This window comes from Nerophis lumbriciformis, linkage group LG26 (genome assembly GCF_033978685.3).
Source record: "Nerophis lumbriciformis linkage group LG26, RoL_Nlum_v2.1, whole genome shotgun sequence".
Lineage (NCBI taxonomy): Eukaryota > Metazoa > Chordata > Actinopteri > Syngnathiformes > Syngnathidae > Nerophis > Nerophis lumbriciformis.
Genome location: NC_084573.2, coordinates 335,739 through 351,015, shown reverse-complemented (window position 1 = coordinate 351,015; position 15,277 = coordinate 335,739). Strand labels below are relative to the sequence as shown.

The window sequence follows — 15,277 nt, the reverse complement described above, 5'->3', positions numbered from 1 at the left end:
GATACAAGCGACCCAAATGAGTTTCCTTCATCAGGTGGCGAGGCTCTCCCTTAGAGATAGGGTGAGAAGCTCTGTCATCCGGGAGGAACTCAAAGTAAAGCCGCTGCTCCTCCACATGGAGAGGAGCCAGATGAGGTGGTTCGGGCATCTGGTCAGGATGCCACCCGAATGCTTCCCTAGGGAGGTGTTTAGGGCACGTCCGACCGGTAGGAGGCCACGGGGAAGACCCAGGACACGTTGGGAAGACTATGTCTCCCGGCTGGCCTGGGAACGCCTCGGGGTCCCACAGGAAGAGCTGGACGAAGTGGCTGGGGAGAGGGAAGTCTGGGCTTCTCTGATTAGGCTGCTGCCTCTGCGACCCGACCTCGGATAAGCGGAAGAAGATGGATGGGTGGATAATACAGTAAGGCTTGTTCATCTTCTGAAATGTTTCATTATTATTTGGGATAAAAGTCCACCTCATTTTTTTTTCGTTGCACGTTTCTTCTCTGTAGAAAGATGGCATCGCCTTCTTTTTGCAGTTTGTTGAGCGATGAGCAGGAATGATGTCACGCTTTCATCAAAGACATACAAAGCTGTCCAAAGTCATGATGTGGAAATACATGTTTTAGCCAACATGACATGGGTGGTTGGTGAAGGACTGCACACTGAGAAGGTGGGCTGCTTGGTGAAGGAATGCCCACTGAGAAGGGGGACTGGTTGGTGAAGGACTGCACACTAAGAATGTGGACTGGTTGGTGAAGGACTGCACACTGAGAATGTGGACTGGTTGGTGAAGGATTGCACATTGAGAAGGTGGACTGGTTGGTGAAGGATTGCACATTGAGAAGGTGGACTGGTTGGTGAAGGACTGCACATTGAGAAGGTGGACTGGTTGGTGAAGGACTGCACACTGAGAAGGTGGACTGGGCTGCACAGTGGAGGCTCCACACAACTTCATCTCAAGGTTTCTCACCACATTTTCATTAGCACCTTCACTGATTTTTACTCCAGAAAATGATTCAAGGAAATACACTTGTGAAGGTTTGTTCCTTTCTGCTTGTCTGCCACAACATCTTTGTGACGTGTGCTGGTGTTCTTGCTACCAGACTTGGGTGCTGGTGTTCTTGCGACCAGACTTGGGTGCTGGTGTTCTTGCTACCAGACTTGGGTGCTGGTGTTCTTGCTACCAGACTTGGGTGCTGGTGTTCTTGCTACCAGACTTGGGTGCTGGTGTTCTTGCTACCAGACTTGGGTGCTGGTGTTCTTGCTACCAGACTTGGGTGCTGGTGTTATTGCTACCAGACTTGGGTGCCGGTGTTCTTCCTACCAGACTTGGGTGCTGGTGTTCTTGCTACCAGACTTGGGTGCTGGTGTTCTTGCTACCAGACTTGGGTGCCGGTGTTCTTGCTACCAGACTTGGGTGCCGGTGTTCTTGCTACCAGACTTGGGTGCTGGTGTTCTTGCTACCAGACTTGGGTGCTGGTGTTCTTGCTACCAGACTTGGGTGCTGGTGTTCTTGCTACCAGACTTGGGTGCTGGTGTTCTTGCTATCAGACTTGGGTGCTGATGTTCTTGCTACCAGACTTGGGTGCCGGTGTTCTTGCTACCAGACTTGGGTGCCGGTGTTCTTTCTACCAGACTTGGGTGCTGGTGTTCTTGCTACCAGACTTGGGTGCTGGTGTTCTTGCTACCAGACTTGGGTGCTGGTGTTCTTGCTATCAGACTTGGGTGCTGGTGTTCTTGCTACCAGACTTGGGTGCTGGTGTTCGTGCTACCAGACTTGGGTGCTGGTGTTCTTGCTACCAGACTTGGTGTTCTTGCTACCAGACTCGGGTGCCAGTGTTCTTGCTACCAGACTCAGGTGCCGATGTACTTGCTACCAGACTCGGGTGCTGGTGTTCTTGCTACCAGACTCGGGTGCCGGTGTTCTTGCTACCAGACTCGGGTGCTGGTGTTCTTGCTACAAGACTTGGGTGCCGGTGTTCTTGCTACCAGACTTGGGTGCCGGTGTTCTTGCCAACACACTCGGGTGCTGGTGTTCTTGCTACCAGACATCTGCGGTCCCCTCCAATGTTTCTCATTGTTATCCCATTGGGTTGAGTTTTTCGTTGCCCTGATGTGGGATCTGAGCCGAGGATGTTGTGACTTGTGCAGCCCTTTGAGACACTGATGATTTAGGGCTATATAAGTAAACATTGATTGATTGATTGATCGATCGCTCTGCTACACAGGGCCACCTCAAACTACCTAACTAAGTCCAAAATACGGAGCACAACAGTTCCCAAATGACTTCTACGTGTCTGCTGGTGTGTTTTTGTTAGTTTTTTTCTAATTTGATGACAACTTGTCGTGCAAAAGCAGTGCAGAAAACCAAGCGTGCTACTACTGCTAACGCTAGGAGCTTTTTCATTGGACAATAATAACTTGGAATAATAACTGATGCATCTTCGCGTACGCTTTCTTCTACTTGAAGGCGTGTCAACTCTGATGTATTGCTACATTATGTTCTTACTTAGTGCTTCATTGATGTACTATAGAATGTCAACAAAATGTGTAACCCATCCTTAGTTTAGTTAGTTTCACACTTGGCACAATGCAGTCCAAAATGTAGCGTTCTCCTGGCAACCTCCAAACCCAGACTGGTCCATCAGAAATGTCAGGACCGGATTTGTTGCACAGGTGGCATCCTATGACAGTTCCACGCTGGAAATCACTGAGAGCGGCCCATTCTTTCACAAATGTTTGTAGAAATGCCTAAGAGCTTGATTTGATACACCAAGTGATTTATTTACATTTATTGATTAAGACACTTTTAGTGTTCTCGTGAGACGTGTCGAAATGCCGACTCAACACCAAGCCAAACCGGAGTCAATGAAGAGAACGTTGTTGTAAGCTTGATTGTTTACTTTTGACATTTCTTCATGGACAAGATGGTGAAAAAGTGAACAAAGAGACACAAACACACTTCTGGCCTCTGTACATGTTTGTCTACTATGACATTCAAATGTAACTGTAATGTCCCACAATGTCCAGCAGAGGGAGACTCCCGTCTGCCTGAATGACTTGAACACGTTGTATCTAATTCGACAATTCTATTCAACATATCGGCACTATTACACTTTTTTTAACGTGTCTGACATGTTGTTAACTTGTTAAAGACAACTTACAGAATTGCTCCTTCGCTACTTTGTGTAGGATGACTACAGAGGGCAGCAACATGTACGAATACCGGAAGTCAACAACAGGAAGTAATTTAGCGGAAGTGACATCATCTAACTGCCGTTTACCAATTATTAAGAAATAAAAACAACTTTAGCTCCAAATTAAAGCATTGTAGTCACTATGAATGTCTTTGCACATTGTATAAACAATACAAGAGTATTATCAATTAATTATGTAAAGAATATTAACAAGTGACTTCAGGACCATAGACATGTTCTAAGGGTACGCAGCATGGAGCGCTACTGCTTACTGGCGCTGACAAGACGCGGGGCCGCCATCTTGGAGTGGTGATCCGCTCCACTCAGTGCAATTCGTTTGGCAGGAGCAATGACATTTAATTCATCTTACCTCACTGAATACCACTGATTTTCACCCCCTTTTTTGTCATACGTGTAGCTATGATAAAGGACACATGTTTTATTATTCATAGTTTGCTTAACAGTAATAGAATATTCTTAAATGCTAGAAGTGACCAGATCAAAACTGGGAATATAATCCCAGAGAAGGGGGAAAAAACGGTCAGCTATTTTTAAGTTGAAGAAACAATATGATGATGTTATATATACATGCTACATAAACAATGCATGAATACATTAGATATCTATATATCTATAGACTGTATCTCTGTTGCTGCAGCAGCAGAGAGTTTATTCTGTCTTGACACTTTGTATTGATATTTTCTATTACATTCTTCCCTTAAATGATCATGTTTACAGTGATTGTTTCATATGTATTTTTGATGTATATCACTTTGGATAAAAGCGCCTGCTAAATACTTCAACATAAACATATATAAACACCTGAAAGTCTTTATATCAGCTAAAACCACCAATCTGTTTCACTGGATTCAGAATAAAAGCAAATTCTGTCTTACAATCTTTATCTTCATCAATTATTTCAACTTTATGTTATTCAAGTATGACATTTTTAAATGGAATTAATTTCATTGACAAGCAATTCTATTATGGTCATAGTCTTGTTTGCTAGCGGCTAGGATTTCAGTACTATTGAAGATATTTGCTCCTTCTCAACTCTGTGATAATATTCTTTTCACAAAATACTACCAATAGTACGTTAATGTTAAATCTTACTCGTGAAAAGTAATCCCCCGATTCCTATTTTCAACATTTGAGCAGGAAAACGCTGAACACCATCTTTTTTTTCTACCTGTCAACTGTCAGTTTAGCATCTTTGTTTTCTACCTGTCAACTGTCAGTTTAGCATCTTTGTTTTCTACCTGTCAACTGTCAGTTCAGCATCTTTGTTTTCTACCTGTCAACTGTCAGTTTAGCATCTTTGTTTTCTTCCTGTCAACTGTCAGTTTAGCATCTTTGTTTTCTACCTGTCAACTGTCAGTTCAGGATCTCTGTTTTCTACCTGTCAACTGTCAGTTTGGCATCTTTGTTTTCTACCTGTCATCTGTCAGTTTAGCATCTTTGTTTTCTACCTGTCAACTGTCAGTTTAGCATCTTTGTTTTCTACCTGTCAACTGTCAGTTTGGCATCTTTGTTTTCTACCTGTCAACTGTCAGTTGAGCATCTTTGTTTTCTACCTGTCAACTGTCAGTTAAGCATCTTTGTTTTCTACCTGTCAACTGTCAATTCAGCATCTTTGTTTTCTACCTGTCAACTGTCAATTCAGCATCTTTGTTTTCTACCTGTCAACTGTCAGTTTAGCATCTTTGTTTTCTACCTGTCAACTGTCAGTTTAGCATCTTTGTTTTCTACCTGTCAACTGTCAGTTCAGCATCTTTGTTTTCTACCTGTCAACTGTCAGTTTAGCATCTTTGTTTTCTTCCTGTCAACTGTCAGTTTAGCATCTTTGTTTTCTACCTGTCAACTGTCAGTTCAGGATCTCTGTTTTCTACCTGTCAACTGTCAGTTTGGCATCTTTGTTTTCTACCTGTCATCTGTCAGTTTAGCATCTTTGTTTTCTACCTGTCAACTGTCAGTTTAGCATCTTTGTTTTCTACCTGTCAACTGTCAGTTTGGCATCTTTGTTTTCTACCTGTCAACTGTCAGTTGAGCATCTTTGTTTTCTACCTGTCAACTGTCAGTTAAGCATCTTTGTTTTCTACCTGTCAACTGTCAATTCAGCATCTTTGTTTTCTACCTGTCAACTGTCAATTCAGCATCTTTGTTTTCTACCTGTCAACTGTCAGTTTAGCATATTTGTTTTCTACCTGTCAACTGTCAGTTTAGTATCTTTGTTTTCTACCTGTCAACTGTCATTCAGCATCTCTGTTTTCTACCTGTCAACTGTCAGTTTGGCATCTTTGTTTTCTACCTGTCATCTGTCAGTTTAGCATCTTTGTTTTCTACCTGTCAACTGTCAGTTGAGCATCTTTGTTTTCTACCTGTCAACTGTCAGTTTAGCATCTTTGTTTTCTACCTGTCAACTGTCAGTTGAGCATCTTTGTTTTCTACCTGTCAACTGTCAGTTAAGCATCTTTGTTTTCTACCTGTCAACTGTCAATTCAGCATCTTTGTTTTCTACCTGTCAACTGTCAATTCAGCATCTTTGTTTTCTACCTGTCAACTGTCAGTTTAGCATATTTGTTTTCTACCTGTCAACTGTCAGTTGAGTATCTTTGTTTTCTACCTGTCAACTGTCATTCAGCATCTTTGTTTTCTACCTGTCAACTGTCAGTTTAGCATCTTTGTTTTCTACCTGTCAACAGTCAGTTTAGCATCTTTGTTTTCTACCTGTCAACAGTCAGTTCAGCATCTTTGTTTTCTACCTGTCAACTGTCAGTTTGGCATCTTTGTTTTCTACCTGTCAACTGTCAGTTTAGCATCTTTGTTTTCTACCTGTCAACTGTCAGTTTAGCATCTTTGTTTTCTACCTGTCAATTGTCAGTTTAGCATCTTTGTTTTCTACCTGTCAACTGTCAGTTGAGCATCTTTGTTTTCTACCTGTCAACTGTCAGTTTGGCATCTTTGTTTTCTACCTGTCAACTGTCGGTTTAACATCTTTGTTTTCTACCTGTCAACTGTCAGTTTAGCATCTTTGTTTTCTACCTGTCAACTGTCAGTTTGGCATCTTTGTTTTCTACCTGTCAACTGTCAGTTTGGCATCTTTGTTTTCTACCTGTCAACTGTCAGTTTAGCATCTTTGTTTTCTACCTGTCAACTGTCAGTTTAGCATATTTGTTTTCTACCTGTCAACTGTCAGTTTGGCATCTTTGTTTTCTACCTGTCAACTGTCAGTTTAGCATATTTGTTTTCTACCTGTCAACTGTCAGTTTAGGCTGCTTGCCGGCTCTTCATCACCACTTCAAGATGGCGGCCCAAAATCTCGCGTCATAGCAGCCAATGCTGCGTCTACTTTCAGGACAACACACCACCAACACACCACCATTCTCATCATTTGGATGGGTGGCCAAATACTTCTGCCAATATAGTCTACATCCCTACTCGAGTTGTAAAGTGTAAAGACTTTGGGAGACAGTTTTCAAAAAGATGTATGTCACACAAAAGCGTTTCAATAATAATAATGATCTATGTTTTGTTTCATTTTTGCGGGTACGTCTATTGTTTATAGGCTTTTATGCAACCTCCGTACCAGACGGTGGCGAACATGAACCAAAACCAATCCGGAAAAACAGAAAGCTGAAGAAGGTCAATTGACTGACGTCACGTCCGGTTAGGTCAGTAGCCGAAGAAGAATAGGTCAAGGTGACGTCATTTCCTGATAAGTCAATAGCGGGAAGTTTGCCGCTAGTCACCGCAGCTTGGATCTATTTACGGTTCGTGTACAATTCATCTTCTTCTCGCCTAATGTTGATAATATTACTTTTCACACTTTGATGCTCAACTAAATGAAGGCCAAATGTCATAACTAAGTCCGATGCTCGTCCAAGAGGTAGCTAGTAAGGTAGCTCCCGACACAACTTGGCAACATGTTACTTTTTTGACGTGTTTGCTTGCTTTTGAGGACATGCCTATGTAGTTTGATGGAAGCTTGTTTTAAAATGACATTTAATGAATATTCATTTCCCTACTTGCTATTTTCAGGCTTAAAATAAGTGCGTTCACCCCGGAAGTGCACGACTGCTAGTGCCAGTACCCGGATGTTGCACTCAAAACGACTATAATAGTGTGCCTGTTGACACAAAGTTCACATTTATTATGCAAGTATGTGTGTAAGAATTAAAACAAACAAACAATTGATTTACGTGAAACCAGTATAAAGACGATTCCCGTGATACAAGAATCATTTTTCTGTGATTCATTTTAAGAACCGGTTAAAAAAAAGCGCTAATTTCTAATAGGCGAGGGCGGACCTACGTCACTTCCGCCTGCCAATCCCCTAGCAACCGGTCGCCATATTGAATTCGTTGAAAACAAACCAGCTCACAGCGAACACAGCATTGACAGAAAAGGCATTTAACGAGGTTTCACGGCATTTTAAACTGTTCTAAATGGCGTATGATTATGTAAATAGTCTTTCCAGTGAGGCTAGGTTAAGATACGAGTTAAAATGTTCTGTAGTTGGATTAAACGACTGCCCTTACCGCCTTCCAGCAGATGCGTGGACTGATAATCCTACACAATGGCCGGACATGGAATTTGGAAATCTTTATGTCTACCTCACAAGCGCACCAGGTCGGTTGTTAGCTTCGGTTGTTATATAACGAATAAATCACATACAAATTGTTAAATCACCCAAGGTATGTTGATAAATGATAATAAGGATGACATGGTGGCTACCAGTATCTGTATATTTATTATATCTGTAGAGAGCTCATTCAAATTCAGTTCAGTATTATGATTTATTATTTGCTGAATTACTGGAAATAGCCTTTATACCGTATGTTATTGTTGTGCAACAACAACAACTTCAGCTGTCGAACGTTATTCAGTAAAAATTCAACGGGTTCAACATTAGCATGGACGGTATAGCCAAGTTGTGGTTAAGAAGGTGGATTTTTGTTCCTTATATTTACCAGAAACGAAGTGATCCGAACACACGACCCGGGAATAAAGCGGTTTCACAGTTATAGTGTATTTTTAGTTGATTTAATTCACAAAATGAGCATTGAAAGTGTAAGAAAGTTTGCGTAAACATGACTAGACTTGGGAGTCACATCAGAACGACCAGGAAATCGGCGAGTCCCAAAAAAATCAGTGTGCGCGTGTCAGGTTCAAACACCAAACTATCTATTTATTCAAGACAAGAAGAAGGAATCAGGCAGAGACAGTCTAATTTTGCTCATGAGGAGAGACGTATTGGGCTGTACACTCAGTTAGTTTCACACTATGCTCTAAGGTACAGTCCCACATGCTCCTCTATTTATTCGGGAGGTCCCTAGTAGGGCTGCAACTAACAACTAATTTGATAATTGATTAATCTGTCGATTATTACTTTGATTAATTGATTAATAATCGGATAAAATAGACGAACTACATTTCTATCCTTTCCAGTATTTTATTGAAAAAAAAACAGCATACTGGCACCATACTTATTTTGATTATTGTTTCTCAGCTGTTTGTAAATATTGCAGTTTATAAACAAAGGTTTATAAAAAAATAAAATAAAAAGTAGCCTCTGCGCATAGCATAGATCCAACGAATCGATGACTAAATTAATCGGCAACTATTTTTATAATCTATTTAATCGATTAGTTGTTGCAGCCCTAGTCCCTAGTTAACATCAGAGGCTGCTTCTGAAGGGAGGGTGCCCAGTAGACACAATATTTGATTATTCAGAATGCAAATTTGCTGACGCTCGTGATTTCGCCCTGTCTCTGTTTTATCTGCGTTGAGGTACTCGATGTCTGTCCTCGGCTGTCAGCAGGCAGGGTCTGGAAACAAACTGCTGCTGCGAGACAACTCGCAGTGGAAGATTACAAGTTGTGCCTTTGCACAGATAGAAAAGTACAACTTTAGCAAAATTGATAACAACTATAGCAACGGCCTTTAAGCATAAGAGTTGTGTGATAACTTATACATAATTATTCTAACAGTTTAAAAGATATTTGGCAGACTCACAGAAAAATGTAGAACTTAGAATAGGGATTCTAATGTGACAGCTTACTCACTGTCGATGTTTGATGCATGAAAATCACACATGCTATGGATTAGGAAGCATATACAGTTTTAGTTATATTGTGAATCTTACAAACGTTGCTTGAATGACGAATCCATACGAGTAGAAACACTGTAGACGGCAAGAAGAGGAAAGCACTAAATGGAAGGACACTGCAGCACTTGCAGTGAGCATACTAGTCTAAAAGATGGCGCCATGTCACAAACAATAACACACCTTTTCTTTGCATTTGCTTTTTTTTTTTTTTTTACTATTTGTCTTATGGCCGTCAGCGAGGAAACATCCATAAATTAGCTGCCCCAATTTATAAGTTGCAGGGTCCAAACTGTAGCGTCTTCCAGTCTGGAATATACAGAACGTATTCTAGGTTCTTTTAAAGCCATATTATTTGAGTGTTTATTAAATAAGTGTATTTTCCCTGGTAGAGAATAATGACACAACATCTACTTGTCTTTTGCAGATGCCCCGCAAAGCTCCGACGGCAGGAAAAGGAAGAGCTCCGGCCAAGCGGAAGCTGGCAGAGGAGTTTCCACCAGGAGAAGTACTCACAGATACTAGAAAGAACCTGTGGAAGCTTGGTGCTCCCATTGGCCAGGGAGGATTTGGCCTCATATATTTGGGTAAAGTTGATCTCACGTATTCGTTTTGTAGCAACAGCTTAAAACCTGACTTTTAATTCATCCTTTGGTTTTAGAAATGGTTCATATGAAAGTTAAAACCCTCCTACATTATGTTTAATGTACATTTTCTTCACTATTAATCATTTAATGAACACATAAAAGTCAGACTTGGGCAAGACAAAAGTGTTACACAGAGTAATATGACATTTGAATAAATAATGGACTTAAAATACAAAGTTATGTTTCATAACATCAGTGAATGAAGTAGTGACAGTGTTGGCGCTAATGCACTTTTTGTGTCTTTTTACGCATTGAAATCAGAAGGGACATTTCCGGAAATCCGCGGGTCCCCGGGACGCAGATTTTGTATTTATTTATTTATTTATTTATTTTTACAGACCCTACCTTCTCCGGGTCAAAAGTCCAGTTTACTTGTTTTTTTTTATCGATGGTCGCTTTCTGTCGGTGTTTTGTTTATATTTTCCAGGTCAAATTTCCGTCCCCGTTTATTGCCTTTTTATTGGTTGTCTTCAAAGTAATGAACTTTCTGGTACAATTTCTTAAATTTTGATTGGCCAGAAGTTTTATCAATGACAAATACTGCCTCAGTTTGCACTGGGACAAGTTTAGCGTGAGGGGCTGTCAAAAGAAAGAGTTGATGGTAAACACTAAGGTTTAACTTCATCCTGTGCCATGGCTCCAGTAAATGACTTGTTTTAGTCTTTGTGAGTCCATGGACACTTCACTTTTATCTCCCGCTGAAGCGACATCGTTCCAGGATGGAGACAGGCTAGCTGTTAGCTTCAAGGTAAGCAGCACCCGACCAGACCAAAAACATAGTTTGCAGGTCAACAAATATGTGCCTTTTAAAGTGTTCAAGTGCGAGGAGTGTTGAAAAGGATTCTGGCTGACAAGTTAGCAAGTGACATCATTGTTTACTGAAGCAGAGATGCTGACTGCGTTATGATCAACTTTAGATAGACTTATCACATCTAATGTTTTATTATCTACAGCAGGGCTGTCAAAAGTGTGGCCCACAGCTAATGTTTTAAAGGCACATTCTAAAAATACTATTCAAATAAACAAAAACATAACAAAGGTGGAATACAAAAGCTTACAGGTGAAATGCAATGTTGACTAATAAAATAAAGCTGTCATTGCCCAAAACATAATATTGAATCAAAATCAATGTTATTATGAATTATTGACCTATCCAAGGTTCCCATTACTTCACATCAAATATTACATTAAGAAAAATATTTTTGGTGGAAGATTTAGCATATTTTACCCACTTGGATGAGAGGCCAAACTTCCTATAAGACAAACCAAACAGTCCAGTTGCGATGGATTAAATGTCCTGAGAAGTGTCAAATATAAAAGTAGCACTAAATGAACGTGTGGGAAACTCTCAGTAGCTTTAGAGCACAGGTGTGAGGGCTGGAAAGGTGAGCTAATAGGGGAGTGGTCATGACATGCATCCATTGTCTATGTACAGTTACAATGAACTAGTCTGTTTGCTCTGTTAGTTCAATTAGTTTGGCCAACACCATCCAGGGCAGTGGTTCTTAACCTTGTTGGAGGTACCCAACCCCACCAGTTTCATTTGCACATTCACCGAACCCCTCTTTAGTGAAAAATAAAATGTTTAATTTTTTTTTGTTCAAATTCAAGACAAAGTTATGTTTTTTTACTAGTGCACAAAATGAAGCGTGCATGAACATCACCTTTTTCAAAGAACAAAACCAACACAGTGCATGAACTCACAACAAATTACACACCTGCAAATCAAATGGAAAATTAGAGGGAACATTGTTTGGGGGTATCCATAATACTTAGACTTCCTTTTTATTGTCATTTAAATGTTAACTTTACAGTACAGATACGCCGATAGGGAGAAGTTGTGATTTACACGATTGATTGATTGAATAAAACTTGTATTAGTAGATTGCACAGTACAGTACATATTCCGTACAATTGACCACTAAATGGTAGCACCCAAATAAGTTTTTCAACTTGTTTTAAGTCGGGGTCCACGTTAATCAATTCATGAGTCTGGTGTGTCTTGACCGCTGCGGCGGAGGCTCTGCCGAACCCCTGAGGCCGACTCACCGAACCCCTAAGGTTTGATCGAACCCAGGTTAAGAACCACTGATCTAGGGTCAAAAAACAAAAAGTAATATTCCATTTTTAATTTTAGTTTTAGCTGAAAACAAAACCAAGTAAAACATTGTAAGTTTGAATGCATTTGATGATCTTGCTGTCTGACGTTGGCTCCCAAAAGACTCAAAAAGACCAACTTTGAATGAACAAAATCAAATAAGTAAAAACTCTACAATGATGCCCTGACTTTTGTCGTATAAATTACTAGAATTTTTGATTTGTTTCTCTTTCTAGCTGATGAGGATTCTCCAAAACCTGTTGGTGGTGATGCTCGCTTTGTCATCAAAGTGGTAAGACTCAACTTTCTTGACATTATTGTAAAGTGAACTGTCTCTATTTTTGAACTGGGATTGCATCAGGTGTCCATCAAACGTTGTACTTACGCTCATTTATTATGTACGTACTGGCTACACTCATTGTTTGCCGAAATGCAATACAAGCTAACATTGATGCCATGATTACATTTTAGAATAGCTTTTTTCAAGTGGTGATGAACTACAAAATGTTGTCATTCCGGAGCACTTTTTGCTGTTGTTGGCACTGACGGAGAAAAGTGTCTCCAGGCTCCTATTTAGTATGATGGCTCGCCGTGAGTCCTGCTAATGGGACTCCCAGGTCCTGCCGCTGAAAACCACCCCCACAGCATGATGCTGCCACCACTATGTTTCACTGTAGGGATGTTATTGGCCTGGCGATTGCTGCAACGTTGCATTCATCTTAGTCTAGTCAGGGAGGTGACCAAGAACCTGATGATCACTGTGTCACAGTTACACCATTCCTCTGAAGCTTCTAGAAAGGCTACCATCTCTGCAGCAATCCACCAATCAGACTTGTATGGTAGAGTGGCCAGACCAAAGCCATTTCTTAGTAAAACGTTTGCCAAAATGCACCTGAAAGACTCTCAGACCTTGAGAAACTAAATTCTCTGGTCTGGTGAGACAAAGATTGAAGTATTTGGTGTGAATGCCAGGCCTCATGTTTGGTTAAAGTTAAAGTACCCATGATTGTGTGCGGGTGGCAGCATCATGCTGTGGGGATGTTTTTTCAGCGGCAGGCACTGGGAGACTAGTCAGGGTAGAGGGGAAGATGAATGCAGCAATGTACAGAGACATCCTGGATGAAAAACAACACTTCCCATCCAACCTGATGGAGCTTGAGAGGTGCTGTAAAGAGGAATGGTTGAAAGTGTCCATATATAGGTGTGCCAAGCTTGTATTCCAAAAGATTTGAGGCTGTAATTGCTGCCAAAGGTACAAGAGACGTCCCAAACAGATCCACCCCAAAACGAAACTGAACATGTACTTTGTTTCTCCACAGGAGCCGATTGACAGTGGACCACTTTTCTCTGAGCTCAAGTTCTACATGAGAGCAGCTAAACCTGAATCAAGTGAGCCAGCTCAGAAATGAGATTGTGTGTCTACATTCCACTGCAGTACCCAACATGCTTGTTGTACATGCTTGGCCAATTGTGTGTTTACATTCCACTGCAGTACCCAACATGCTTGTTGTACATGCTTGGCCAATTGTGTGTTTACATTCCACTGCAGTACCCAACATGCTTGTTGTACATGCTTGGCCAAAGGAGCCGCTAAGTTGGCTGGTCAGAACTTGGCAAACCTGAGTATTGTGTCATATGTAGGAAGGGTATATTTCCTTCTGGCATTTATTAATAGAAGAAGCACACATGGATATAGAATAGAAATAGTCAAACCTCAAGGGAAACAGTAAGGGTGGCCCCTATATACAGATTGGCAGTGTTGCGTTTGGACCAGTTGTTCCTCCCAGGGATTTCAAGTCGCTGTTCGCTCCCAAGCTCTTTACGACACTTAAAGCTGAGTAGAAGAACCACCATAGAAGAACCACCAGAGACAGAATAGGTATTTTGTAATATATTGGCAAAGCTTTGTAAATATACTGAGACCAGTCCAGCATAGAACATTCAATCGCGCCGCTAAGATGGTCTGCCCCCCTCCAATGAAAAACCCTCTCCCCTATCAAGTCTCTCTCCCTCCCACCCTCGCAGTCATGTCCCTCCAGCCCAAACACATGCCCATTGTCCTCCGCACCTGGACATAAGGATAGATAAGAGAAAGGAGTATCTCTCTTTCTTACATTCCACACTCAAGGTTAGCACACAGTATTTGCAGACAACCAAAAGACCACAATTGGAAGAAAAACACTAGCTGTTTTGTAATATGATTATGAAATTAAAGAAGTAACACTTAAATACGGATATATGTAATTATCTGCCTCTGACAGCAGCCATTTGGAATTTGTGGCCATGTTGATTTTTTGGCCAATACATGTTTTATCTAGCCTATGTAATAGAAACAACAATGATGCATTGTTTTCATTGTTTTTGTCAACAGTCATGGTGATGTAATAATTAATGCATAAATAACTAAAAAACCTTCATCTATTTGCCAATAATACATTCACACACTAGGGACCATTTAAGACTGCGTGGGTTCCCTCTGGGTACTCCGGCTTCCTCCCACTTCCAAAGACATGCACCTGGGGATAGGCCCCGCCCCCCTCCAAAGACATGCACCTGGGGATAGGCCCCTCCCACCTCCAAAGACATGCACCTGGGGATAGGTTGATTGGCAACACTAAATGGTCCCTAGTGTGTGAATGTTGTCTGTAGGGATGATGTTTGATAAGAAATGATCGAGTTCGAGCCTATTATCGAATCCTCTTATCGAACCGATTCCTTATCGGTTCTCTTATGGAGTCCAGATAGGTTGTTGTATATGGAAAAAAACACACAATATTTGGTTTAACAAAAGCTCACTTTTATTATATAAGAAAATAATAAAATCTAATAAATAAATAAATATTGACTTTTACCCCCCTAAAAAAATAAAACAAAATAAATGAATATTGATTGTTGTTACCCAAAGTATATTAAGTGGGACTTTAAGGAAAACAAATATATACAGTGACACAAAAACAACCTGTCTCTGTGATCACTATAGGTGTATAAATAATAATATAGTGTTAAATAAAGTCAGTCCCTTGGGCACAAATCTGAAAATAATACAGCTCTCCAAAAAGTGCACTTCTGCTGCTATTGGAACATAACTGTTTGTTATGATGCTTTGACATTGTTGCACTTTATTTCTTTATTGAAAGAACATTCTATGAAGAGAAAAGTTGTTTGCAAATGTGGTTACAATGCTAACAAATGAAAAGTTAAAGCTAAAAAAAGAAATACACTTTATTGAGTTAACATTATTTCT

The 15,277-nt window shown here is 40.6% G+C and overlaps 1 protein-coding gene across 2 annotated transcripts in view; it reads left to right on the top strand.

Annotated features, from left to right (window-relative positions):
* Positions 1-670: 670 nt before the first annotated feature.
* LOC133623615 (serine/threonine-protein kinase VRK1-like) overlaps positions 671-15,277 on the top strand; it is a 40,209-nt gene continuing 25,602 nt past the window's right edge. Inside the window, exons 1-4 of one of the 2 annotated variants that reach the window (XM_061986840.2) lie at positions 671-946; positions 9,716-9,875; positions 12,270-12,325; positions 13,353-13,422. In XM_061986840.2, coding sequence (XP_061842824.1) covers positions 9,716-9,875; positions 12,270-12,325; positions 13,353-13,422 — 286 coding nt within the window. In that variant the 5' untranslated portion in view covers positions 671-946. Of the gene's footprint in view, positions 947-6,834; positions 6,953-9,715; positions 9,876-12,269; positions 12,326-13,352; positions 13,423-15,277 lie in introns of those variants that run through there. The other variant, XM_061986841.1, reaches the window with a different exon arrangement.